The sequence below is a fragment of the Petaurus breviceps genome, unplaced genomic scaffold, assembly GCF_028583685.1.
Source record: "Petaurus breviceps papuanus isolate PSGF00001 unplaced genomic scaffold, PetGlider_PUasm1.0 184, whole genome shotgun sequence".
In the NCBI taxonomy this organism is placed as follows: Eukaryota; Metazoa; Chordata; class Mammalia; order Diprotodontia; family Petauridae; genus Petaurus; species Petaurus breviceps.
The window spans coordinates 13,271,316-13,297,343 of record NW_027185793.1 but is presented as its reverse complement, the minus strand read 5'-3'; the positions used below and the strand labels follow the sequence as shown (position 1 = coordinate 13,297,343).

Sequence of the window (26,028 nt, the reverse complement as noted above, 5' to 3'; positions counted from 1 at the left end):
AGAAGAAGAAGAAGAAGAAGAAGAAGAAGAAGAAGAAGAAGAAGAAGAAGAAGAAGAAGAAGAAGAAGAAGAAGAAGAAGAAGAAGAAGAAGAAGAAGAAGAAGACAGGGAAGTGGAGTAATGTATATTAAAGTTGAAAAAATAGATGAGGATCAGGTTATGAAGGACTTTAAATAATAAGCACAACAATTAATGTTTTATCCTTCAACTTAATAAATACTTCTCAAATGCCTACTATGTACCTTCAAGCATTGTGTTAAGTACTGGGGTTATAAAAAAAGGAAAAGGACAGTCCCTGTCCCAAGGTTCTTACATTCTAATGGAGGAGACAACACACAAGTATGTGTAAACAAGCTATACATAGAATAAATAGGAAATAATTAAAAGAAGGAAGACACTAGAATTAAGAGGGGTAGGAGAGGATTCTAGTGATTTTAGTTGGGACTTGAAGGATGATAGGGAAACCAAGAGACAGAGATGAGGTGCCTTCCTTCCTTTCTTCTTCCTTTCTCCCTTCCTTTCTCCTTCCTTCCTTCCTTCCTTCCTTCCTTCCTTCCTTCCTTCCTTCCTTCTTTCCTTCCTTCCTTTTTCCCTCCCTTCCTTTCTTTGTTTCTTCCCCTGGAAGTTCAACATATTGATGCCAAGTTAGTACAAACACTTGATCAGTTTAGTACTCATGCCTTTCAACTCAGAACTTTCAAAGTCAAGACATCTGACACTCTCAGGCTTTTTGGTAGCAGGAATTATAGGCACATGCTATCATATTTGCCTCTCAGTCATTTCTGATTAAAGGATCAAAGCTGAATAGGAAGTCTGAAATGCAAACACAAGAATCCAGAGAAATCGGAAAAAGGTAAATTTATTTAAGCAACTGGAGAGGATTATGTAATGATGTATTATTAACATTCTAATAGAAGAATAAACAAATGTTCCCTTGCAAATTCAGTGTCTTCAAAGAGTATTGAAGTAGTTAAATAAGAAAAACAAAGGAACAAGGGGTAGATCAGTTCTGTTCTGAAGTTTTGAAGAAGGTAAAGAGATGGGATAGTAAAAGGGAATACGTGCAGAAAGAAAGAAAAAAGGGGTAGCCCTTAACATGTCTTATAACTGAGGTATATGAGAAAAAAAGTATGAAGGAAGGGGTGAGGGGAACAGCATCAAATGAACCACAATTTTGTTTGTAATTGACAAAGGAGTGTTGAACAGACATGCACATACACAAATAATCTTTTTTTTCTTTTCTTTTTTTTTTTTTTTTTGCTTTTTGGAGGGCAATTGGGGTTAACTTTCCCAAGCTTACATGGCTAGATTTTGTGTGTGTGTGTGTGCGTGTGCGTGTGTGTGCGTGTGCGTGTGCGTGTGTGTGTGTGTGTTAAGTGTCTGAGGCCGGAACTAAACTTGGGTTCTCCTGACTCTGGGGCAGCGCTTTACTCACTGTGCCACCTAGCCGCCCCTCACAAATAATCTTAAACAAGCAGAAATTTTAGGGGTTTGGGAATGTTGTTAAATCTGAGTTAATACCAGGTTAGGAACAGACATATACACAACTAAATTCCTGATCCTGAAAAGGAAATTAAAAGAAAAAAAAAGAAAAGAAGCAAGGGAGTATCCATCATTTTGGGAATAGCTGGCCAATTAATGCTATATGAATGTAATGGACTATTATTGTACCATAGGAAATAATGAAAACAGATAATTTTAAATAATCCTAGCTAGCATGAACTAATGAATAAATTGTGTAAAACTAGGAGAAAAGTGTATTTATAGGAGAAAAACACTGCAAAGATTTTAAAACTACAATTAATACAATAGCCAATAATTTCCCTAAAGGATTTATGATGGAACATGTTATACTTTCTAACAGAGAGGTTACAGATTCAAGATGCAAAAGAGAATACATTTTTTGACGTGGGGTCTTTATGGATTTGTTTTGCTTGATTATGTTTATTTGTTAAAAAGTAATGCTGTTACTGTTTGTTTTTAATTAGGTGGGAAGTTGGAAGGAAGGGGATTAGCAAGTGATGCCAAAAAAAAAAGGACATCAAAATATCTTTAATCACTATATCAGAAGGAGGCACAGCCAGGATAGTTTTGAGAGTAATATGTATTACATATTTAAAAATTAAACAGTACTAAAAAAAAACTCACAGGTTCAAAACAATCTTTTTTTTCTTCCACATATAATGAGTTTTGATGTTTAAGTTAAGAATAAAAATAAATTTTTAAGTAAAAGTGAGAGACTTTAAATTTTTAGGAGTGGATTTTATGAACACAGTAGAAATTTAGATTAATCATAAATTTTAAAATGAAATTTTCAAACCTTGGGATACAGAAAGGAAAGATTTTTCTGATAAGTTTTCAATCAATATCTAATGGAATATGTGCTAAGTGTAATGTTTAAGCATTATAACCACAAGTTACATTGACCTTTAGAAATTTTTATTAACAAATTTGGAAGAATTTTATTTCAAAATGATATAAATATTTAATACTCAAATAACTTGAAACATCTGTTTTAATAGATCACATTTCTAAAAAGCATGAAATCACAACAAGACAGTTTAGAATTTGTATTTTTCCAAACTTTTATTTCCCTACATTAATTTAGGAATTAAGTACAAAAAGATGGCAGTTACATAGTGTAGTGAATAGACAGTTGGGCCTAGAGTCAAAATAACTTGAGCCAAATTTGACCTCAGACTCTTACTAGCTGTGTGATGGTGGCCAAGTGACCTTATCCTGTTTGCTTCAATTTCCTCATCTGTTAAATGAACTGGAGAAGGAAATGGAAAATCACTCTAGTATCTTTGATAAGAGAAGCCCAAATGGGATCACAAGTTGGACATGACTGAACAACAACATAAAGAACATTTTTTAAAAGTCACTTTTGCACTAAAAAGCTAAGATTTAGAAAACAAAAGGATATTAAATTCATAGCTTGAGAAAAAATAAGTTTTATTTTATTAGAAGAAAACTAGAACAGGGAAAGTTTACCTGTACAATTTCTTTCTTCCATATCTAAAACAAAACCACTGTTACTTCAAACTTCCAATGGCATTCCTGAATTTTCCGTATGTGCACATTTCAGAAAATGCTTTGCATTCGTTTATAGCTAAAGGTAAAATAAGACTAGAGGACATATCTTATTATAATTAAACCTTTTATTATTTTAAGTGAAAAAATGTTACTACATGAATTATGAATGGGAGAAAAAAGCAAAATACTTTTTCTTGAAGAGAGAGAGATAACAAGTTTTTTCAAAGGTCACATAGATTTCTTTATTAAAATACCACCTAGGATTCTAAATTTTAAAGTAAGTGCAGATTAATTTAAATTTAAATTAAGTAGACTTTTTAAAATCTTTTTTTTTTGCTTTTTTGTTTCTTTTGTGTGTGTGTGGGGGGGGGAAGGTATGTTTGAGGTTGCAAAAGTGTGCCAGTTGCGGCAGATGGAGGCTGCAAAGGTCTGGCAGCTTACCTGGTGCTGAGCCGGGGTCGGCAACACTGGAGCTCTTGGGGTGGGGGTGGGAAGTCTAAACCCTGGGGGCTCCTGCTCACCCAGGACTTGCACTCAATGTTTGGCTGCTAGAGGATGTCTGCCTGCCTGGAGCTGTGCCTTCGGGAGTTGTTCTCTTAGAGTTGTATTGAAGGACCAGGAGACTTGACTGTTAGAAAATGCTGGTGCACATGGTGGTTTTCTGAGCTGGTGTCAATCAGTTTCCCTGCTTGTGCTGAGGCACACTTGGGAATAGGAACACTAATATACTGCTAGTGAAGTTGCGAACTGGTCCAACTATTCTGGAAAACAATTTGGAGCTATATCCAAAGGGTTATAAAAACTCTTTGACTTAGCAATATCATTACTAGGTCTGTATCCTAAATACCCTTTGATCCACCAGTATCACTACTAGGTTTATATCCCAAAGTGATAAAAAAAAAAAAAGAGAAAAGGACCTACATGTATAAAAATACATCTAGAAGATGTTTTGCATGTGGCAAAGTATTGGAAATCTTGGAATTCTTTGCCACCACAAAAAGAGCTAATACAAATATTTTTATACATATAGGACCTTTTTCTTTTTCTTTGATGATAAAGACCTACTAGGGGTACTTCTTTTTCAAATGGTATGAAATTTTATAGCCCTTTGGCCATAGTTCCAAATTGTTCTCCAGAATAATTGGACCAGTTTAATTCTGCCAACAGTGCATTAGTGTCCTTGTTTTTCCACATCCCTTCAGCATTTATTATTTTCCTTTTCTGTCACAGTATCCAACATGTTAGGTGTGAGGTGATACCTATTATTTTAATTTGCATTTGTCTAATCACTAGCGATTTAGAGCATTTAAAAAAAATAATTCTTGATAGCTTTGATTTCTTCTTCTGAAAACTCTGTTTATATCCTTTGACCATTTATCAATTGGGGAATGATTTTTGTTTTTATAAATTTGTCTCAGTTCTGTATATATATGAAAATGATGCCTTTATTAGAGAAACTTGCTATATTTCCCCCCTCAGTTTCTTACTTTCCTTCTAATTTTGGCTGCATTGGTTTGTGTATGTATGTGTGTGTGTGTGTGTGTGCATGTGTGTAAAACCTTTTTAATTTCATGGAGAAAAAATTTTACTTCCTATGATCTTTTTCATCCTTATTTGGTCACAAACTCTTCCTTTATCCATAGATTTGACAGGTAAACTTTTTCATGCTCCCCTAATGTGCTGATGATATCACCCTCTACATTTACATCTTTTACCAAATTTGACCTCATTTTTGTATATGGTTGTAATGGGAAGGGGAATTTGAAGATCTTCCCTGCCCCTTAATAGCCCTGGGGGGGGGGGATTTGAAGACCTTCTCTGCTTTGAAAGTAAAGTCTAGGGGCGGCCAGGTGGCTCAGCAAGTAACAGCACCGGCTCCAGTGTCAGGATGACCTGGGGATCAAATCTGGGCTCAGATACTTAGCACTACACCCAGAAATAACTGGCCATGTAAACTTGAGCAAGTTACTTAACCCCGATTGCTTAAAAAAAAAAAAAAGAAAGTAAATTCTGGAGAAATGCAAATCAAAACAACTCTGAGGTACTACATCTCACCAGTCAGATTGGCTAAGATGACAAAACAGGAAAATGACAAATGCTGGAGAGGATGTGGGCAAATTGGAACACTAATGCATTGCTGGTGTTGTGAACTGATCCAGCCTTTCTGGAGAGCAATCTGGAACTATGCCCAAAGGGCTATAAATGATTTCAATATCCTTTGACCCAGCAATACCACTCCTAGGGTTATATCCCAAAGAGATCATAGAAGTGGGAGGAAGACCCATATGTACAAAAATGTTTATAGCAGCTCTTTTTGTGGTGGCAAAGAATTGGAAATTAAGGGGGTGCCCATCAATTGGGGAATGGCTGAACAAGTTGTAGTATATGCATTGTTATGGAATACTATTGTGCTATAAGAAACGAGGAGCAGATGAACTTCATATTTACCTGGAAAGACTTATACAAACTGATGCTGAGTGAGAAGAGTAGACCCAGGAGAAATTTGTACACAGTTACAGACACAACATATGTGTGATGACCAACTTTGATAGACTAGACTCTTCTTAGCAATGCAGTGATATAAATCAATCCCAAAAGACTCATGATGGAGAGAAATGTGTGCATCCAGAGAAAGAACTAGAAACGACTGAGTTTATATCCATATGGAAGCAAAATACCTGATCTTTTTCCTTTTCTTGTTTGATTTTATGTCCTCTTTACCATTTTTCATTCCATCTGATACAGTCCGTCTTTATAACCTGACAAATGTACTAATGTATAATGTGAAAGTATTTACAGATCCTATACTTGACTATATGCCTCCATGGGGTAAGGAGAGGGGGGCAAAATGTGAAACTCAAGGAATAGTGGAATTGAATCTTGTAAACTAAAAGTAAACAAATTAATTTAAAAAAAAAGAAAGTAAACTCTGCCCCCTAATAGATTGAATGTAATCACATGGAACATGTGATGGAGGGAATTTGCTAAAGGGTGGAGCAGAGCCCACAGGAAGCTTCCCTGCTTTGAAGATAAACTCTTCCCCCTAATAGGCTAAATATAGTCACATGGAGCCTGTGATGGGAGGAATTTGCTGAAGGGTGGAGCAGAGCCACAGGAAGCTTGGAGCCAGAGCTAGCAAGATGGTGGGAGAGAGATGAGCTCAGGCAAGGAGATATAGAGGTTTGTAACTAAATATTGATCTTATATTGGTTTGTGGAAAGGCTGAAGGAGGCATGACTCTCTGTGTTGTTATGACTTCTTAATTTCTTTACTATTATGATGGAATTGGCTTACTGATTTTGGGATTCTGTTTTCTGTTGTCTAAATAAGTGCTTAAGTTCTGGCCTCTCTTTGGAGAGTTTGTTATATTTTGCGATAGACCATCATGCAATATTTATAGTTATGGTCTTTGTTATGATTATGGGCACTGTAAATATTGCACTGTCACTGCAATGTTGTGAATTGCTTGTCTGTTTCTAGTTTCTGCAAAACTGCTTTTTACTCATCCCAGTAATTTCTTTCAAATGATGAACATGTCTTATCTCAAAAGCTTGAATCTTTGGCTTTATCAAACATAGATTACTATAGTCATTTACTACTGTGTATTGTGTATCTAATTTATTCCACTGATCCAGCACTTTATTTCTTAACCAGTACCAGATGGTTTTGATGATTACTGCTTTGTAATATAGTTTGAAATCTGGTACCCCCAGGCTGACTGCTTCACCTTTTGTTCTTCCAGATGATTTTTTTCTAGCTCTATAAAGTGATTCTTAGGTGGTCTGAATGGTATGGCAATGAATAAGCAAATTAACCTAGGTAAATAGTCATTTTTGCTATATTGACTCAGCTTATTCATTAGCAATTAACATTTCTCTAGTTACTTAGAGTTATCTTTATTTGTGTGAAAAGTGTTTTATAATTGAGTTCCTGTAGTTCCTAGTTGTGTCTTGACAGGTAGACTATCAAGTATCTTATACCATGTACTGTTATTTCAAATAAATTTCTCTATCTTGTTCTCCCGGGTTCTGTTGGTAATATATAATTTCTGTGATGTTTTGTGAGGATTTATTTTATATCCTGCAACTTTGATTAAATTGCTCATTGTTTTGCTAAGTAAATCATCATATTATCTGCAAAGAATGATAATTTAGTTTTCTCAATGCTTAGTCTTATTCTTTCTGCTTCTTTGTTTTGGCTTTTTTCTGCAGCAAGCTTGCATTTTAGCATGATACTGAATAATAATAATAGACATCCTTCTTCATTCCAGTTTCATTGACAAGGGTTCTAGTTTTTACCCATTACAGATGTTTACTTTTGATTTTATATAGATACTACTTATCAGTTTAAGAAAAGCTCCAGTAATTACTATGCTTTTTAGTGTTTTTAATATGCATGTGTATGTCATTTTTTGAAACCTTTTTCTGCATCTACTTATATCATCATATAAGTTTTGTTGTTTTTGTTATTAATGTGTCTATTTTTGATATTTGCATGGCCAATTATTATTATAATACTTAATCTGGAACCAGCCCTGCATTGCTGTAATAAATCCCACCTGATCATACCATATAACCTTTGTAATATTTTGCTATATTCTCCTTGATAATGTTTTATTTAAATGTTTTCCATGAATATTCATTAAGAAAATTAGTATATATTATTCTTTCTTGTTTTGTTCTTCCTGGCTTAGGTATCAAAACTATATTTGTGCCATAAAAAGAATTTGGCATAACTGCTTCTTTACCTATTTTTGAAGCAGTTTATGTAATAACAGAATTAATTACTCCACAAATATTTGGTAGAATTCTCTTGCAAATTCAACTGGCTCTAGGTATTTTTTCTTAGGGAGCTCATTTATGGCTTGTTTAATTTCTTTATCTAAAATAAGATTATTTATGTATTCTATTTCCTCTTGAATTAATCAAGACAATTTATGTTTTTGCAAATACTCATTCATTTCATTTAGATTATCAGTTTTATTGGTATATAACTGGGCAAAATAATTAAGCATGTTAATAACTAAGAATTTGGATGCTATATCATATGGTACATATGTATTTGGTATAATTATTTCTTCATTGTCTATGGTACCTTTTTAGCACAATGTAGTTTCTCTGTTTATCCAGTACCCTGTGTAGGACATTCTGCTGTCTCTCTTCTATGTGTACTTCCACACATACACACATCAACATAAATTACAATCCTGTATCCCATAATAGTGTATCTTCATAAATTACTGTATCCAAAAATATTCATCACTTTGTGGCTAACCTGGTGATCAAGTCCTTTGAATTTGATTGTGTTGATCTTTGACAAACTTAAAATTTATTATTAGGTCTGTCCCTTATAATAAGCCTTTCCCATAATAAGACATGAGAATAGGACCTTATAGGAGGAAAAACACAGATTAAAAACAACAACAAATACCTACCATATGACTTCTCCACACAGATTCCCTCCTTTTCCATCTCTACTCTAATTTTAATGTCTACCTGTCTACTAGCTGAATCCCTATTACCTACATAAATGCCCATGTTACCCCCTTCCTCCTATAACCTTACCTTCATCTATCATAAAACCCAAAACCATTTTCAATAGCTGAATTTCATCTTCTAGAGAGTAAACTATCCACTGAGTTGAATTGTTTATCCATGTATCCAAGTGTTTATCTATGTATTCTAAGCAATTTTTGTAGCATGATAAAAAATCAATTCAGTTCTCTTGAACATCTTTTTTTTTATGGAGGATCAAACATGAAATATTTGAAAATGGGGAACAGACAACAAATAGCCTCTTTCAGCGTATGATTATTAAAGCATCTAAGCCTTCCCACAGTTCTTCCTTTCCCCACCCTTTCAACTAAGAACTGTGCCTCATATTTAATTGAAAAAGATTGAGGCCGTTCTCTTTCTCCCCTCTTCCTCCTGATCTCACAACATTTCTGCAATTATCTCTTTCTTTGCCTTTCTGTCACAATCTCCTCTCTCACCCTTGTCTCACATGAAAATGTAGTTCTTCTTGCTAAAGCAAACCCCTCTACATACATAAGTGATCCCATTCTATCTTAGCTTCTCTACACAGACTGCCTCTTCTTTGATCTCTATTTTAATCTTCAATCTCTCCCTGTCTACTGACTGGATTTCTACTGCCTACAAACATACCCCATTTCCCCCATCATTAAAAAAAACCCGAACTTCATCCATCCATCCCCACTAGCTATTATATGTCTTGCCTCCCTTTTGTGGCTGAATTCTCCATGAGGATTGTCTACAATTAGTGCTTCCACTTCCGTTCTGCTTGTTTTCATAATTCTCTGTAGTTTGACTTTCAACCTCAACTCAACTGAAAATGTTTCCCCTAAAGTTAACATTTATTTCTTAATAGGAAATCCAAAAGTCTTTTCTCAGTGCCCATCGTTCTTGACTTCTCTACAGACTTTGACATCTATAATCTTTGATATTCTCTTCTTTCTACATGATCATGGCATTGCTCTCTTGGTTCTTTTACTGGCTGTTGAATGAGCCTACTGGTCTTCCTTTGCTGTATCTTCATTCAAGTCATTTCCATTAACCAGGGGTGTCATAGAGTGCTGGGCCCTCTTCTTTTCTCCCTCTCTACTGTTTTGTTTAGTGATCTCATCAGTTTCCATGGATTCACTGATTATCTCTCTACTATTGATTCTCAGTTCTATTTTTCTAGAACTAAAACCCTTCTCCTGACCTCCATTCTTGTGTCTCTGACTACCTACACAAAACTGGATATCCCGTAGACAACTTAAATTCAACATATCCAAACATGAATTCATTATCCTTTCCCCCAATTCTGCTTTTTGATAATTTCTCTATCATGGTACAAAATATCACTATCGGGGCGACTAGGTGGTACAGTGAATAGAGCACCAGCCCTGGAGTCAGGAGGACCTGAGTTCAATTCTGGCCTCAGACACTTAAATACAAAAACTAGCTGTGTGACCTTGGGCAAGTCACTTAACCCCAAGTGCCCTCCCAAAAGCAAAAAACAAAAAAACATCACTATTCTCCCAAACACCTAGGCTCACAACCTAAATATCATCTTCAGCTCCTCAATCTCTCTCTCACCTCACCATTACTAATCTAAGCTCAAGTCCATCACATATACCTCTTTCCATCCTCTGACACAGCCACCCTCATGCATGCTCTCATCATCTCATAACTGGACTACTGCAATAGCTTACTTGTTGATATGTCTGTCTCAAGTCTCTCCTCACTAGTCAATACTCCACTCACCTGTCAATTTCAAATTCAAGGCTAAACCACAGATTCATTTGATTTAAAAAAAGAAGAAAACTAAATTGCCAGTATCAAAAGTGAAAAGGGTGAATTCACCACCAATGAAGAGGAAACTGAAGCAGTTATTAGAAACTATTGTGCCCAGTTTTGTGCCAATAAATCTAAAAATGTAAGTAAAATGGATGAATATTTACAAAAACATAAATTGCCCAGATTAACAGATGATGAAATAGAATATTTAAATAACCCTATCTTAAAAAAAAAAAACAAACCATCAACAAGCTCCCTAAGGAAAACCTCACCAGTGCTAGGTAGATTCAAAAGTAAATTCTACCAAACAACAGAGCTAAGATGGTGGAGAGAAGCCAAGTTGCCTGAGCTCTCCCCAGTTTCCCTTGGAAACAATGTGAAATCAAGCCTCTAAGTGGACTCGGGAGTGATGGAATCCACAAAAGACTGAGTGAAACAATTTTCTAGCTTAAGATAATTTAGGACGACTCCAGGAAAGATCTGTTTTATTTGGGTAAAAGGGGAGTGGAGCCTAGCATAGACAGCATCTAGGCAAGGCAGCAGGAGGCTCTTAAGCACAGCACAGATCAGCAACCAGTTCCCCTTGGACTTGGCTCTGCAGGCTAATGGCACAGCAGGCCAGCTGTGAAATGTCTAGCCAGCACAAAAGGCAAACTGCCAGCCCTGGGATACTGGCATGACAGGTATGACTGGGCAGGCCATTCCAGCACAGTGGGCAAGCCTCAAGCACTCGAGGTTCTGTTGCAGAAAGCCAGTGACTAGGCCCCTGGCCCCTACTGAAAGGAGGGTAGAACAGTGCCCCCTGTGTCCCAGGAGCAGATTTCAACTTTAAAAGTCACTAAAACAGCTTTAAAATGAACAAAAAATAGAAAAGAGACTGAACCATAGCAAGCTATTAAGGAGACAGGGAAAACCAAAACACAAACTCAGAGGAGGACAACAATGTAAAAATGTCTACATGCGAAGCCTCAAAAGGGAGAATTAATTGGTCTCAAGCCCCAAAATCCTTCTTAGAAGAGCTCACAAAGTGTCTTAATAATCGAATAAGAGAGGTAGAAGAAAAATTGGGAGAATAAATTAGTTATGCAAGAGAGAGTCAACAGCTTGGAAAAGGAAGGACAAAAAAAAAAAACTGATGCAAACAACTCCTTAAAATGTAGTATTGGGCAAGTGGAAGTTAATGACTCTATGAAACACCAAGAATGAGTCAAACAAAATCAAAAGAATGAAAAAATAGAAGAAAATATAAAATATGTCATTGGAAAAACAGCTCACCTGGAAAATAGGTCCAGGAAAGATGATTTAAGAATTATTGATCTAACTGAAAGCCATGATCAAGAAAAGACCCTGATTAATAAAATTGAAATTTAGAAAGCTATCAAACTAATAAATAAAGCTAAGAGCTTGTTTTATGAGAAAAAACAATAAAATAGATAAACCTTGGTTAATTTGATTCAGAAACAAAGCAGAAAACCAAATTACCAGTACCAAAAATGAAAAGTGTGAATTCAACACCAATGAAGAGGGAATTAAAGTAATAATTAGGAGCTATTTTGCCCAACTATGTGTCAACGAATCTAAAGATTTATGTAGCATGGATATTTATAAAAATATAAATTGCCCAGAATAACATAAGAGGAAACAAAATACTTAATCATGTTTTAGAAAAAGAAATTGAACAAACCACCAATGAAGTCCTTAAGAAAAAGACTCCAGGGCTAATAGATGCAGAAAAAAGTTTTGACAAAATACAGCACACATCTCTATTAAACACTAGATAGCATAGGAATACATGGAGTTTTCCTTAAAATGAAAAGTAGTATCTATCTTAAACCATAAGCAAGCAATATATGTGATGGGAATAAGCTAGAAGTCTTCTCAATAAGATCAAGAGTGAAACAAGGATGTCCATTATCACCACTGTTATTCAATATTGTGCTAGGAATGTTAGCTTTAGCAATAAGAGAAGAAGAAATTGTAGAATAGGCAATGAGAAAACAAAACTACCATTCTTTGTAGATGATATGATGGTATACTTCGAGATTCCTACAGAATCAACTAAAAAACCTAGCTGAAACAATGAACAGTTTTAGCAAGGTTGCAGGATATAAAACAAATGCACAAAGATCATCAGCATTTCTATATATTACCAACAAAGCTCAGCAGCAAGAGACAGAAAGAGAAATTCCATTTAAAATAACTATAGAAAATATAAAATATTTGGGAATCTACCTGCCAAGACAAATCCAGGAAATATATGCACACAAATACAAAACACTTTTCATGCATATAAAGTCAGATCTAAACAGTTCGAAAAATGTCAATTGTTCCAGTGTAGGCTGAGCTAATATAATAAAAATGACAATTTTACCTAAATTAATTACTTATTTAGTTCCATACCAATCAAAGTACCCAAAATTATTTCATGTATAGAAAAAAAAATGATAACAAAATTCATCTAGAAAAACATAAGGTCAAGAATGTCAAGGGAATTAATGAAAAAAAAATGTGCAAAGGAAGGTGACTTAGCCATACCAGATTTCAAATTGTATTGTAAAGCAGCAATCATCAAAACTATTTGGGACTGGCTAAGAAATATCTTGATGGATCAGTGAGAAAGCTTAGGTACACAAGACATAGTAGTAAAGACTATACTAATCTACTATTTGATAAACCTAAAGACTCTAACTTCTGGGATAGGAACTCACTATTGGACAAATAGTGGGAATTTGCTGGGATAGTGACAAATTGCTGGGAAAACTGGAAAAATAAGTATGACAGAAAATAGGCATAGACCAATATCTATACACCAATATAAAGTCAAAAGGGATTCATGATTTAGATAGAAAGGGTGATTTAATAAACAAATTAGAAGAGTAAGGAATTGTTTACCTGTAAGATTTATAAGGAAGGGAAAAATTTATGCCCAAACAGAAGATAGAGAACATTATGAAATGCAAAATGGATGATTTTCATTACATTAAACTAAAAAAGTTTGACATAAACAAAGTCAAATGTAACCAAAATTGAAAGGAAAGCAGAAATATGGGAAACAATCTTTACAAGTATGTCTGATAAAGGCCTCATTTCCCAAAGATGTAGAGAACTGAGACAACTTTATAAGAATACAAGTCATTCCCCAATTGATAGTCAAAGGATATGAACAGGCAGTTTTCAGAAGAAATCAAAGCCATTTATACTCATGTGGAAAATGCTCTAAATTACTATTGATTAGAGAATGGAAAATTAAAACAACTATGAGGTACCAACTCATACCTATCAGATTAGTTTATATAGCAGAAAAGGAAAATGATTAATGTTGGAGAGGATGTGGGAAAATGGGAACATTTATGCATTGTTAGTGGAGTTGTCAACTGATCCAACCATTCTTTTTTTGGGGGGGAGGAAAGGCATTTGTTTAATTTAGTACATTCTAATCAAAGTTGGATACTCAGTAATAGCCATGGATAAATACTTTGGGAAAAAAAAAGAGAAAACAGGTCCGTTTCCCCCTGCATCTGGAAGAAAATGAAGTCCAAAGTACTCTATACAGTAGAAGGAAAACAACTGCGGATTTTCTGTGGCCAGACAATTCAAGGACTGCCAGGACATTGATTTTTAGAGCCATTTCCAAACAAATGAAAATGGCCACAGGTCAGGACCTGCCTACTTCAACGAGGAGAAAACATTGTTTTTCATCACCATGTTCTCAGTTGCACCTGTGGAGCATGACATTCTTGTATTTCGACTTTTTTTTTTTTTTTTTTAAAGAAAAACAAAACAAGGAAAATCAAGGTCCATTTGCACCAGTTTGAAATGTTTCTGAAGTAAGGCTCCTTTTTTAAACAAAGGGCTACAGTACTCTCCTACTCACACAAGATTATCGGCTGTTTGGAGTCAGAAAACAAATACAAGATTTCATGGTCACTCTTTTGGGTTTTGTGAATGGTATAAAACAAAAGATAAATACTGACAAGCAGGTTCTGTTTAACAAGAACAGCAAAAACTCTAAACAAGTACACCAGAATGTAAAATAAAGACATCATAAGACCCCACTTGACCATCGGGTAAGTAGGTTGTGAGCAGCCCCCATCTCGGCTTCTCCCTTTCCAGTTCTTTTAGTACCAGCTCTGAGCTTTAATATCAGCTGGACACACCTGGTACCATGTACCCTTGACACCCCGACAGCTAAGAACTCACACCCAAAAAATGACCTGAGAGAGAGAGTCAGAGAGACACAGAGAAACAGAGAAAAAAGTTTCCCTGACCCTCAGATTAGGAAATATGCCACGAAACACTCAATCATAAAAAGGGAGAGACTCCTTTTAGCGTCGAGATAAAGTTACTCGGGTGAGAATCGTGAGAAGGATTGTAATATAGTTCACTTGTTCCCACTCTCCCCCTCCCCCCCTCCCCCGCCAGCCTTCCTTGGACACTTAAATTAGTCTGACTGCAGTTGTTCTTACGGGGAAATAACATTTCTGAGTTGGACACGTGGCTAGCCAAGGCTACGATGATGCGGCTCTCTTCACATAGCTGCATTCAGAGAAGATTCTACATGAGTGGTGTTTAGAAAAAACAGAGAAACTTATACCTGGTGTTGGTATTCTTTCAAGCAATCTTTTAGTCTTGTTGTACCCTTGTTTATAGAGTCTACAGAGATGCTGAAGTGTTGGAGTGGAACTGCAGAGGGGTTTCGGCCCCGTCCTCTTGTCCTTGCAAGCTCCCACGCAGCATTCCGTTCCATGACCACGCTGTGAAGTTGTTTCAGCCCGGATTTGACGCCGACGATGGAGTCCCACCTACGTTTCCCACCCTAGTCTTCTATTCGTCCTGCGGCGGTTTTGACGGACATAGTAAGCCAGTAGTCCGAATGAGAACGAATGAGAACGGTCTCTTATCAGGACGGCTCCTTCGGGGGCGTCTTTTCATCTTTCTCTGGCTTCAGTACCACCCTGCCTGGCTCACTTCCCGCCTGGCTGTAGCCAAACGCGCCACCTCCAAGGGCTGCTTCTCTGCTGTACCTGCCGCCCCGCACTGGCTTCGAGCCCTTTCCGCACCATCCACGGTGGACTCGTGGGACCTTTGGGTAGCCCACGACGAAGAAGCTGCCACCCAAAACGGGGCTCAGAGGAAGACGATGTGGGGTCTGAGTGGGCCGTCAGTCCTTGCTGGAAGTCAAGGGGATCCCCAAAACACCTCCCGAGGAAAAAAAACCCAAGCTGGTGGGCAAGGGGAGGGGGAGGAGATTCTGGCCGTTTTCCCTCCCCAGTCCCTCAGCACCGTCACCCTCTATTCGCCTGCCAGCAGCCCCCCTCCAGAGCTCCCTCCTCCCACTGCCACTGCCGCTCGCCCCCCACGACCCCCCTCAAGGGGCGGGAGCGCACCATCTGCGGCGGCGGCTTCGGGTGCGCTCAGGGGCGCATGCTTCTGGGGCTGAGCCGAGCAGCGGGCGAGGAAGCAGGGCTAGAGGTCGAGGGCTCTAGGGCCCCACGCGCGATCTCCCAGGCGCACCTCGCTCCTGATACAACTATTCTTTAGAGCAATTTGGAACTAAGCTCAAAGAGGTATAAAATTGTGCATATCCTTTGGTCCAGCAATACCATTACGAAGTCTGTACCCCACAGAGATCACAAAAATGGGAAAATGACCTACCTGTACACAAATGTTTATAGACGCTCAGTTTGTGTGGTACATTCTTGGGAATTGATGGGATGTCTACATGAAACATAAAAGTCTCTCTGCAAGTGATGCAGAGTTAAAGAAGTGAATCTACTAGGAAGAGTTCCCTCCAAAGGTACCCTAAGAATGAGGCATATTCCAGAATTTCCAAGGGAAAGTGTTCCCAGGGATCAGATGATTACCTGTGATAGCTGGGACTCAAGGTGAAATATATTGATTATATGAATATTGGGAGTGGGTTACCAGGAAGAAGGAGACTTAGTGTTATTTAATATTTATGATCACTATGGTATTACTTTGACTTTTATGTTTCATCTTTTTTATGTTTGGCTGGAAGATGGGTATGTCTAAATTCTTTTTATTTATTGTTTGGAAATCAAGGCCATTCCTCCTTGCAATGTTTTGGAGTCAACAACTGAAAGTCTATCTTCTGTTATTATTAACCACACTTCACCAAAACTTGACTTATGTTATATGATGGTAACTATTTGAGAAAGGAGTATTTTAGCTTCCCAAAGTGATTACACCCTTTTTCAACTCGATTAGTTAACTGGTGATATGTAAATCTCCCCTCTCAAATCAGTCCATTGTGGACCCTCTAAATAGTTAAATCTATAACCTGACAATTTACCTATAGAATCTGTTTAATGAAGTTTGTCTCCTTAAATGATTTATGAGATTATACCTCTGCTTAACTAAGTTTGTTCAACTTTGATGACATTGAATGAAACATGAGATTAAGATTTTTTGTGATATTCATGGCTATAGTGCACTTGTTTCCTAGTGAAAGTTAAGTTCCTTATTTTACTGTCACTAATGTTTACTCGATTTAATTGCTCTAATCATGAGATATTGGGAGAAATTTGTCATCAATATTATTCCTCCTTAGATGAATTATGTCAAATTTTAGACAAGGTGGATCATAAGGACTCTTCCTTTGATTCCAATTATTTTAATCCTTAACCTAGCTTTTTTGTTTCTGTAATTATGCTTTTGTTAGTATGAAAATGTTGTAAAAAGGATGACTAATTATATTGTTTGGGAAAAAATTATAATATTTAAATCCAACTTTATGTGATTAGAAGTTGCTTGTACTCAAAGTGTTGCCTGACCTCAATAACTCTCTAGGAGATGGCTACACAATTTTGGAGGGTTCTCCCTGTTCCTAGATCCACCCAAAGCATTCTTTTTTTTTTTTTAAAGCAATTGGGGTTAAGTAACTTGCTCAAGGTTACATGGCCAGTTATATCTGGGTGTGGTGCTACATATCTGAGCCCAGATTCAATCCCAGGTCATCCACTCTGGGGCCAGTGCTCTTACTCAATGTGCTACCTGGCCGCCCCCACCCAAAGCATTGTTATTATAGGTCGTCAGACCTAGTACTTATTTTGGGTCCACATAAGCTCATATCTTGGACTCCCTTCCGGTAATTTTTGTGACTCGTGTGTGAATGCCCTTGTCAAAATCCTATATAATGTAAACTTTCTAGAACCTGGTGAGAGGGAGTTACCTCTTTTTAGCTAGGTTTCTCTATCAAATGGCCTAAAAAATTTCTTTGTAAAACTATTCAGGTTTTGGGGTTTGTTCTCACAAACATGTCCATGTTTGTGTTTCACTAAATCAAAAGAAACTAAATATCAAACTAGATAAAGGAGGCAGACATTCCAGAGACTCTGAAATCCTACATTTTAACCAATTAAGTCTTTGGTACCACTTAGAGTTGAAAAGAAGATACTGAAGGAAGCCAGTTGCTGCAGCTGGTCTTGCAGTTCTCCAAGGGGTCATTGCAGCCAGCAAAATGACTGATACTGAACAATATAGATTAAGTTATGTTCTGAAAATTCACTTTCAACAGTCTGAATAAATCATTCAATTCACCAAAGGGGCAGATGAGTGAGGAACAAGTCTTAATCAGTTTGGGAAGAGTTAAATGTTTTGATGATTGCAAGTAAACAGATGGCCCTCATAGCCTTCTGGCTGAAAAAGTCAGGCCTACCTATTGTCTTACGTATAATAAGCCAGTTCAGAATTAGGCATTCTAGACACAGGTCAGTTCAGTCGTGAGTCGAGTCAACAAACGTTTATTAGATCCTTAATATGTACTTGGTTCTAATCTAAATCCTGGGAATACAAAAAGAAGCAGAAAGAAAAATGGTTCCTACTCTCAAGAAGCTTACATTTTATAAAAGAGGGTGTGCATTGTAGAGAAACTGTATGGAGATGAAAGAGCACTGTATCCTGGAGAGGGTTATGAAGGACTTCTAAGATGGAATTGCTTTCTTTTGGCAGTGAGGAGAATACAGTTTTTCTCCTCCTCCCTTCCCACTGACCAGGTGATGATTTTGTGAACGTAGAAAGGTCAAGTCAGTTCACATCTGTGTCAGAAACAATGTCAAAGGATGTCAAAATGTTAAACAATGTCCAAGTGGCTGTGGGTACCTTTTTGACTGGGATCTGAGAAACACATTGAGGAGAGAACTAGACACACCAGGAAAGGCAGCTTTAGAACTCAAGGGAGACACCAATCCATGGCGCTCCTAAGGGTCTCACACCTAAGGAAACCTTCATGATGACTCCTGGAGGAGAGAAAAGAGCTTTCAGTAACTAGAAGTTGTGAGTTGACCCCCTCCACCATATGGACTAAGTTCCAGAAAGTTTGGTGGGGATGTTTGTGTAACAACTGTGATGAGGGCTGGCTATATGGTTCAGCAGGAACTCTGATCTTTATGTAAGACCAGAAAGCCTGCGATTCAGTCTGGAAAGAATTCAGCCCAGGCCTACTTGGAGTCAGAGTTGTAAAAGTTTATTGTACACTTCACAGCGGGCAAGGGTCCTTAGGGGACATGAAAGTTAATCATTAGGCTGTACAGTGGGCAAGAGTCCTTTAGGGGACCTGCAACCTTAAAGGGGTAAAATTAAGGTTTTTATAGAATAATCCATAGTAGATCCCGTGCCAATTAAGCTAACTGGGTGATTAAGGGTGGGATTAGGGAGGAGTTAAGGTGGGACCAGTGTTTAAAGGGACATTCACTTTTAATGTAACTTCGAAGGCATATTGCCCATAATTCACTGGGAAAAAGCCCAAGGTGTGTGGGGGGGGGGCTACCTGGAGGTGTGGTTTTAGGTTCAAAACATCACTAAGTCAGCTATCAGTCAAAGGATGACTGAGAAGTTCCCAGTCTGCCACCTATCAGTGTCACGTTTGACAGGATTGATGTCTGGGAACCAAGGTTAATGGAGACTCAGCTAGTGGATAATAGCCTAAGGAGTTAACCCAGAGATAGGATCCTGAAGGATTCATGGAAGCAGCCAAAGAGTCAACCTAGAGACAGGATAGGATGACACTATACAAGGGGGAGATAATAGTTGCCTAAGCTGGAATGTTTATAGATACTTTTGTGAAAAATTCCCAGGTGTAGCTTGTCACTCTCCCAAGCTGATATAAACAATTCCGGAGTTGTTGCTGGACAGAGTTAATGCTCTGAAGCTGGGGGGGGGGGGGAAGGAGGTACGATTTTACAAACTGGTTTTACAAATTGGTGTTACAAACATAGATCCCAAGCACCCCATCATTACTGATGTTACAAATATAGATCCCAAACACCCCATCAATTGTACTTAATTAGTAAATACACTTTCTAAAAACTAATTCAATCTATTGAATCTGATAATCAATGGAAAGCACACTGTGTTTGCCAGTACTAGACATCTCATGTCCACCTGGTTACCTCTCTAGAGTAACAGTGAAAAGTAGTCACCAGCAACTTGGTTCCTCCCCACCAAAGCCTATTCGTTTTGAGGACGTAACCCTGGATTGAGTATTAATCTAGGAAATGCAGTTTTCCAACATATATTCATACTAGGCACACAGGTTAACTATTCAAAGAAGCCATTATTATCAGCCTTCTGGTACCAAAAAGTAAATAGGGATGGGTGTGGGGGACAGAGAAAGGAGGGAGGGTGATGGGTGCTAATGCCATAGAGAGCTGCATTTCTATCCCTCTACCACGTGAGCTAGATTTCTTTCTACTCCTTTCTCTAGGATAAAAGCTGAGGTGGGGAAGCTGCGGCTGAGAGTCCGGGTTAAGGTGGAGCCTGCAGCTGCCCCATCCCGGCATTGCCCCAGACCCAACCCTGGTCACGTGGGCAGGGAAGCCTCTTCCTGCTTGCTCCACCGGTCTCACCCAGACCCAACGGCGTCCTTAGCAACCAGCTTGGAGTTTGTGAATGGGAAACCGCAGCAGGTGAGCGGAAAAATTGTTCAAAGCAAAGGTTGCCTAAAACAGACCACCGCCTAGGCCAGCCGCCCCAGTCACTTAGATTTGGTCTCTGGGGGGAAGTCCGCCTTCCACCTACCCCTTCTACTTAACTTCCCCGCCCCCCCCGCCCCCCACCACCCCCATCTGGCTGAGGTGTCTGCAGGGACTGCTTACTGTTCAGGGAATAATGGTGAAACCCACGCTGACCCAAGCCACGGGAAATGTGTGAGCAAAAGTCCCACTAGGAGCAACATAAGGGCCGTGCAGAACTTTCTTTGCGTTTCCTACAGTTTCAAAGCATTCTTCTGAGGCGGGTCTGGTGGGTGCCTCGAGTTTTTCTTCATAGGTTTTATAGCTTAAAGTAACTTGGAGATCATCTAGCACAATGGCCTCATTTTATGATAAACTGAGGCCTAGGAAGATGAAATGACTTATTCAAAGTCACAAAAAATAATAGCATAGCCTGCATAAGAACCCAGGCCTTCTGAGTTCAAAACCTATTCTCTTCTTATTCTATTTCTTATTCACAAATAAGTTAGGATCTAATACCACTGCGTGTTAGGGAAGTGCATACAGATAAATGGAATAAAAGTAGAATGTGATAACTGCATAAGAAGAACACAGAATTCTCTTAGATCGTAGGGGAGATCATTTCCAGTTAGTGAATCAGGAAGAGGTGGTATTTAAACTGGGCCTTGAGCAATAGGTAGTCATGGGGGATGGGGGGGGCAATCAGGCAAGGGTAATCTAGGCATTGAATACTGCAAATGTTAGGAACATAGATAGCTACATGAAGAAAATGAGGTCAGATGGAAAACAGTAGGTATGAGCCAGATATTTTTATTAAATTTAGAATGAGTTTAAAAAACAACATGAAATCAACATTTCCATATACACAGAGCAGAAAAAGAGGCGTATATATGATATTTGTGTATAACTTTATTTAAATATAAATTTATAACATTAAAGTCACTGTAATTTACGAAGATACTTTAAATTTCTTTGTTATTTCTGGGTTTCTGTATAATTTTTAAAAATATGTTTTAGTGACTCTCTTTCCTTTTTATTCTTTTTTAGCCCTGTTCTTATCCCTCTCTTTCTCACCCTACTCCTCATTAGGGAAAAATAAAAATAAAGCTCAGTAATAAATATGCTTAGTCAAGAACCAGTAGTTAAAAAAGATTCCCACACTGGCCATGTCCAAAAATATACATTTTGTTCTCAGTCTTGATTCAACACCACTTCGCTAGAATTATAATTCATCCTTTGCAATCAAAGTAGATCATTAAGTTGATCAGAATTCTTAAATCTTTTAAAATTGCTTTTCTTTATTCTGTTGTTATTTTATAAATTATTCTCCTGTTTCTGCATAGCAAACTTCATCAGTTCATAAAAAGTCTTCCTAAGGCTTTTCTAAAAGTACCACTTTCATCATTTCACATAGTACAATAATATTCCATTGCATTCATAAACTACAGTTTGTTAAGCCCTTCTGCAATTGATTGTTACTAGTAGTTTCTAGTTGGGTCTGGCACATGGTCAGAGTGCCTGAATTTGATTAGCTGATGGAACTTTCATAGATGAAGAAGTTTGCTTCCAGGATAGTTTCAGTGATGTGGAAGGGAAATGCCTTAGAAAGAATACGGATCACATGCAGATATTGGATACCTGGCTCTGTTCTATTAACCACATGGTGTTTTTTTACCTTTGAAAGACCTTGGTGGGCTTCTTCTGTGTCTCACTTGCCTCAGTTCTTCTGTTTCCTCTCTTCATAGTTACTCTCTTTAGATGTTCAGTGAGAGATCACTCTTTAAGGAGAGAGGCCTTGGGGCCTTCTCCTCCTCCTTCTTTCTCCCCCCACCTCCCTCCAAGCCACAAGTCCCTGAGAAATGGGCCTCTGTCCTTGGCCACTTTGCTCTTTTCCATTCTAGGAGAAGAGAGTAGAGTTTCTGGCTTTGGGGATTTCAAAAGCTCAGGGTCTTGAGCTGAAGGAATCTGAAAGCAACAGTTCTGGGCAGATTTTGCAACCAGTCCAACATTGATGTCGCTTCCAGAGTAATCACATAGACCCAGGAAAGCAGAAGCTAAGACAAGGACTCATCAGGCCATCATCCCACATCAGGACATGACAGTAATTTTATGTCATCAAAATTGTTTACCTTCCATGATCTTCTCCCTCCCTGGTTTGATTATGACTGATTCCCCTGTCCATAAATCTGAAAGGTAATTTTTTTTTCTTGCTCCTCTAATTTGTTTCTGATATTACCTCTTATGGCTATTATATTCATGCGAAACTTAACATAGGTTTATGGAGTGAGAAGTTAGTCTATACCTAGTTTCTGCCAAGGCTGCTTTCCAGTTTTCCCAGCAGTTTTGGTAAATAGTGAATTTTTACTAGTGTAGTTGAAGTCTTTGAGTTTTTTACATTATGCCACTGTGTTCATTGGCTTCTAGATTGACCCTCTCTCTTTTTAAGAACCAAATAATCACGGTGATTACTGCTTTGTAGTATAGTCTCATGTGAAAAAAGTGAATATTTAATTTCTTCTTTGAATATATTCCTTTTATTTCTTTTTCGTATCTTACTGCTACAGTTAGCATTTTTTATATTATGTTAAATAATAGTGGGGGTAATGGGCAACCTTGGTTTACTCTGATTTTACTGGAAAGGTCTCTAGTCTTTATTATGTATAATGTTCACTTTAGTTTTAGATAAATATTATTTTCCACATTAATGAAAGACCTAATTTATTGTACTTTGCAATGTTTCTTAACAAAAGTGGAATAATTTATCAGAATTTATCAAAGGCCTTATCAGTATTTATTGATATAATCATGACTGTTATTATTTTTGCTATTATTATGGACTATTATGTTTAGTTTTCATTATGCTGAACTAATCTTGCATTCCTTGTATAAATCCAACCTGGTTATAGTGCATGATTATTTTAATAGGTTGTAATTTCTTTGTTAGTATTTTACTTAATATTTTTGCATTGATTTTCAGTAGGTCTATAGTTTTCTTTCCCTGCTTTGTCCCTCACGGCATTAGGTACAGTATACATACCCAACTGATTTATGTTATGTTGATTTTCGAATTCAGATTTAACCTCATCAGTGCATGAAATGAAACTGTATTCATCTAGAGCATACAATTAACCCCTTTAAAAATAAATCACCAATTCTTGGTGCAGTAAATTCACTTGATTCCTGATAATGTCCTGGTGCTCACAACAATATTTCTTCCAACCAGAAGCTGTATGTCTCCCTCTGAGGTGGTGCTCTGGCATGTTTTCATCAAACAGTGCTGCACTTGACCAAACAGAGTATGCTCAAATTTATGAGTTTGGGGAATGCAGAAATCTGCTCTGGTCTTGATCCAGGAGCAGGTTGATAACTGGTACCTCTGGTAGATTTTAACGATTCTGGCTAAGACTGATTACAAGTTACTAAATGAGTTCTAATTGATTATTCATTACCTAAATTTATCATGAAAGGAAACTATAAATCAAAATTTTAGTTTCCTAATTTCATTAACAAAAGTATATTATTTGTTTATCAGATTTGGGATACATACACACCAAATTTAGGGGACATACACCTATCATTGCATCATTGCCAAACTAGACTGTTTTTAGTATAGAAAAACTGCTTATTCAATAACTACTTAGTTAAAAAATAGAGACTTAAAACACAATGAAGTTGCTCAGTCTAAGTTAACATACTTATTCCCACTGCAAGTATGAGGCTGATTTTGTCATAGAGTTTGGAAGGATTCTTTCTTTTCTTAATTTTGAAAATAGTTCACATAATATTGCTGTTAATTGTTCTTTGAATATTTGCCAGAATTCATTTATAAGTCCATTTTTCTCCCTTGGGAGTTTGTATCTTATTCAATTTCAATTTCAGTGGGACGGCTAGGTGGCGAAGTTAGTAAAGCACTGGCCCTGGAGTCAGGAGGAGGGGAGTATGTATAAATCTCGTCTTCTGCCATCCCCTTTTCTTTTGCCTTCAATCTTTCCCCAAATCAAGATCATTTCTAATAAGGCCTGTCTTCTCATTATGTGGCCAAAATATTTAATCTTATGCTTCAACATTTGACATTCCAGAGAATAGCCTGAATTAATTTCCTTTAGTTATGACTGAGTTGATTTCCTTGCTGTCCAAGAACTTCTTAAAAGTTTTCTCCAGCACCACAATTCAAAAGCATCGATTCTGTGGCATTCAGCTTTCCTTATAGTCCAGCTCTCATAATGGAAAAAACATACCTTTGACTACACAGACCTTTTTCAGCAAAATCTTTGTTTTTTTTTTAATTTGCTGTCCAGATTTGCCATAGAGAGAGCATTTTTAATGCCCTTCCTTCCACAGAGCAAGCATTTTTAAATTTCATGGCTGCAGTTGCCATTTACAGCGATCCTTGAGCCCAAGGATATAAAATCTTACAGTGCTTTCATTTTTTCTCCCTCTGTTTGCCAGCAAGTGATGTGTCTAGTTGCCATGATCTTAGCTTTTTAATGTTAAGTTTCAAGACAGCCTTTACACTCCTCTTTCACTCTCTTCAAGAGTCTTCTTAATTCTTTTTCATTTTGTGCTATCAGTGATATTGTCTGCATATCTGAGATAGTTGATATTTCTCCCTGTAACCTTAATTCTGGCTTTTGATTCATCCATCTTGGCCTTTCTCATGATGTATTCTAAATTTTTAAAAGGTAACTATACAGCCTTGTCATACTCCTTTTTTTAATCTTAAGCCAATCAGTTGTTCCATGTTGAGTTCTAACTTTTGCTTCTTGGTTTACATATAGGTTACTCAGGAGACAAGTAAGATTTTCTGGTACTCTCATCTCTGAGGATTTGCCCCATTTTGTTGTGATCCATGCAGGCAAAAACTTTAGTGTACTCAATGTAGCACGGGTAGATGTTTATTTTTTCCTCAAACTCCCTTGCTTTCTTCGTAATCCAGCAGAAGTTGGCAATTTGGTTGCTAGTTTCTCTGCCTTTCCAAATTCAGCCTGTTCTTCTGGTAATTTTCGATTGACATACTACTGAAACCTGACTTGTAGAATCTTGAGTATAATCTTGCTGGTGTGTGAAAGGAAGGCAGTTATTTGGTAATGTGAACATTCTTTGGCATTGTCCTTCTTTAGGATTGGGATGTAAACTGATTATTTCCAATGTAGTGGTCGCTTCTGAGTTTTTCAAATTTGCTGACATGTTGAGTGCAGAACTTTTATGGCGTCATCTTTAAGGATTTTAAATAGCTCAGCTGGAATTCCATCATGTCCACTAGCCTTGTTATTAGCAATGCTTTCTAAGGCCACATTGACTTCATTCTCCAGGATGTCTGGCTCTAGATCAGTAACTACACCATCGTGGTTATTGGTAATATTAAGACCTTTCTTATATAGTTCTGTATATTCTTGCCACTTCTTCATTTCTTCTACTTCTGTTAATTCTCTACCATTTTTGTCATTTGTCATGTATATTTTTACATGAAATATGCCCTTGATACCTCTAATTTTCTGAAAGAGATCTATTGCCTTTCCCATTCTGTTGTTTTCTTCTATTTCTTTGAATTGCTCATTTTAGAAAACCTCCTTCTCTCTCATGACTTTTCTCTGGAATTCTGCATTCAGTTGGATATATTACTGCCTTTCATTTTCTTTCTCCAGCTGTTGTGAAGTCTCATCAGAAAGTCATTTTGCTAACTGTTGGTATGTATGATCTAACTGTCACACTTGCTAATT

General features: G+C 37.4%; 1 protein-coding gene and 1 pseudogene across 1 annotated transcript in view; both read right to left on the bottom strand.

Moving 5' to 3' along the window:
• LOC138161219 (fibrillin-2-like) overlaps positions 1–14,879 on the bottom strand; it is a 152,583-nt gene extending 137,704 nt beyond the window's left edge. Inside the window, 3 exon segments of the mRNA XM_069088046.1 lie at positions 2,995–3,038; positions 3,040–3,112; positions 14,804–14,879. Coding sequence (XP_068944147.1) covers positions 2,995–3,038; positions 3,040–3,112; positions 14,804–14,879 — 193 coding nt within the window.
• A 46-nt stretch (positions 14,880–14,925) lies between these two features.
• On the bottom strand, positions 14,926–24,948 carry LOC138161217 (suppressor of cytokine signaling 2 pseudogene; annotated as a pseudogene).
• Between the last annotated feature and the right edge of the window lie 1,080 nt (positions 24,949–26,028).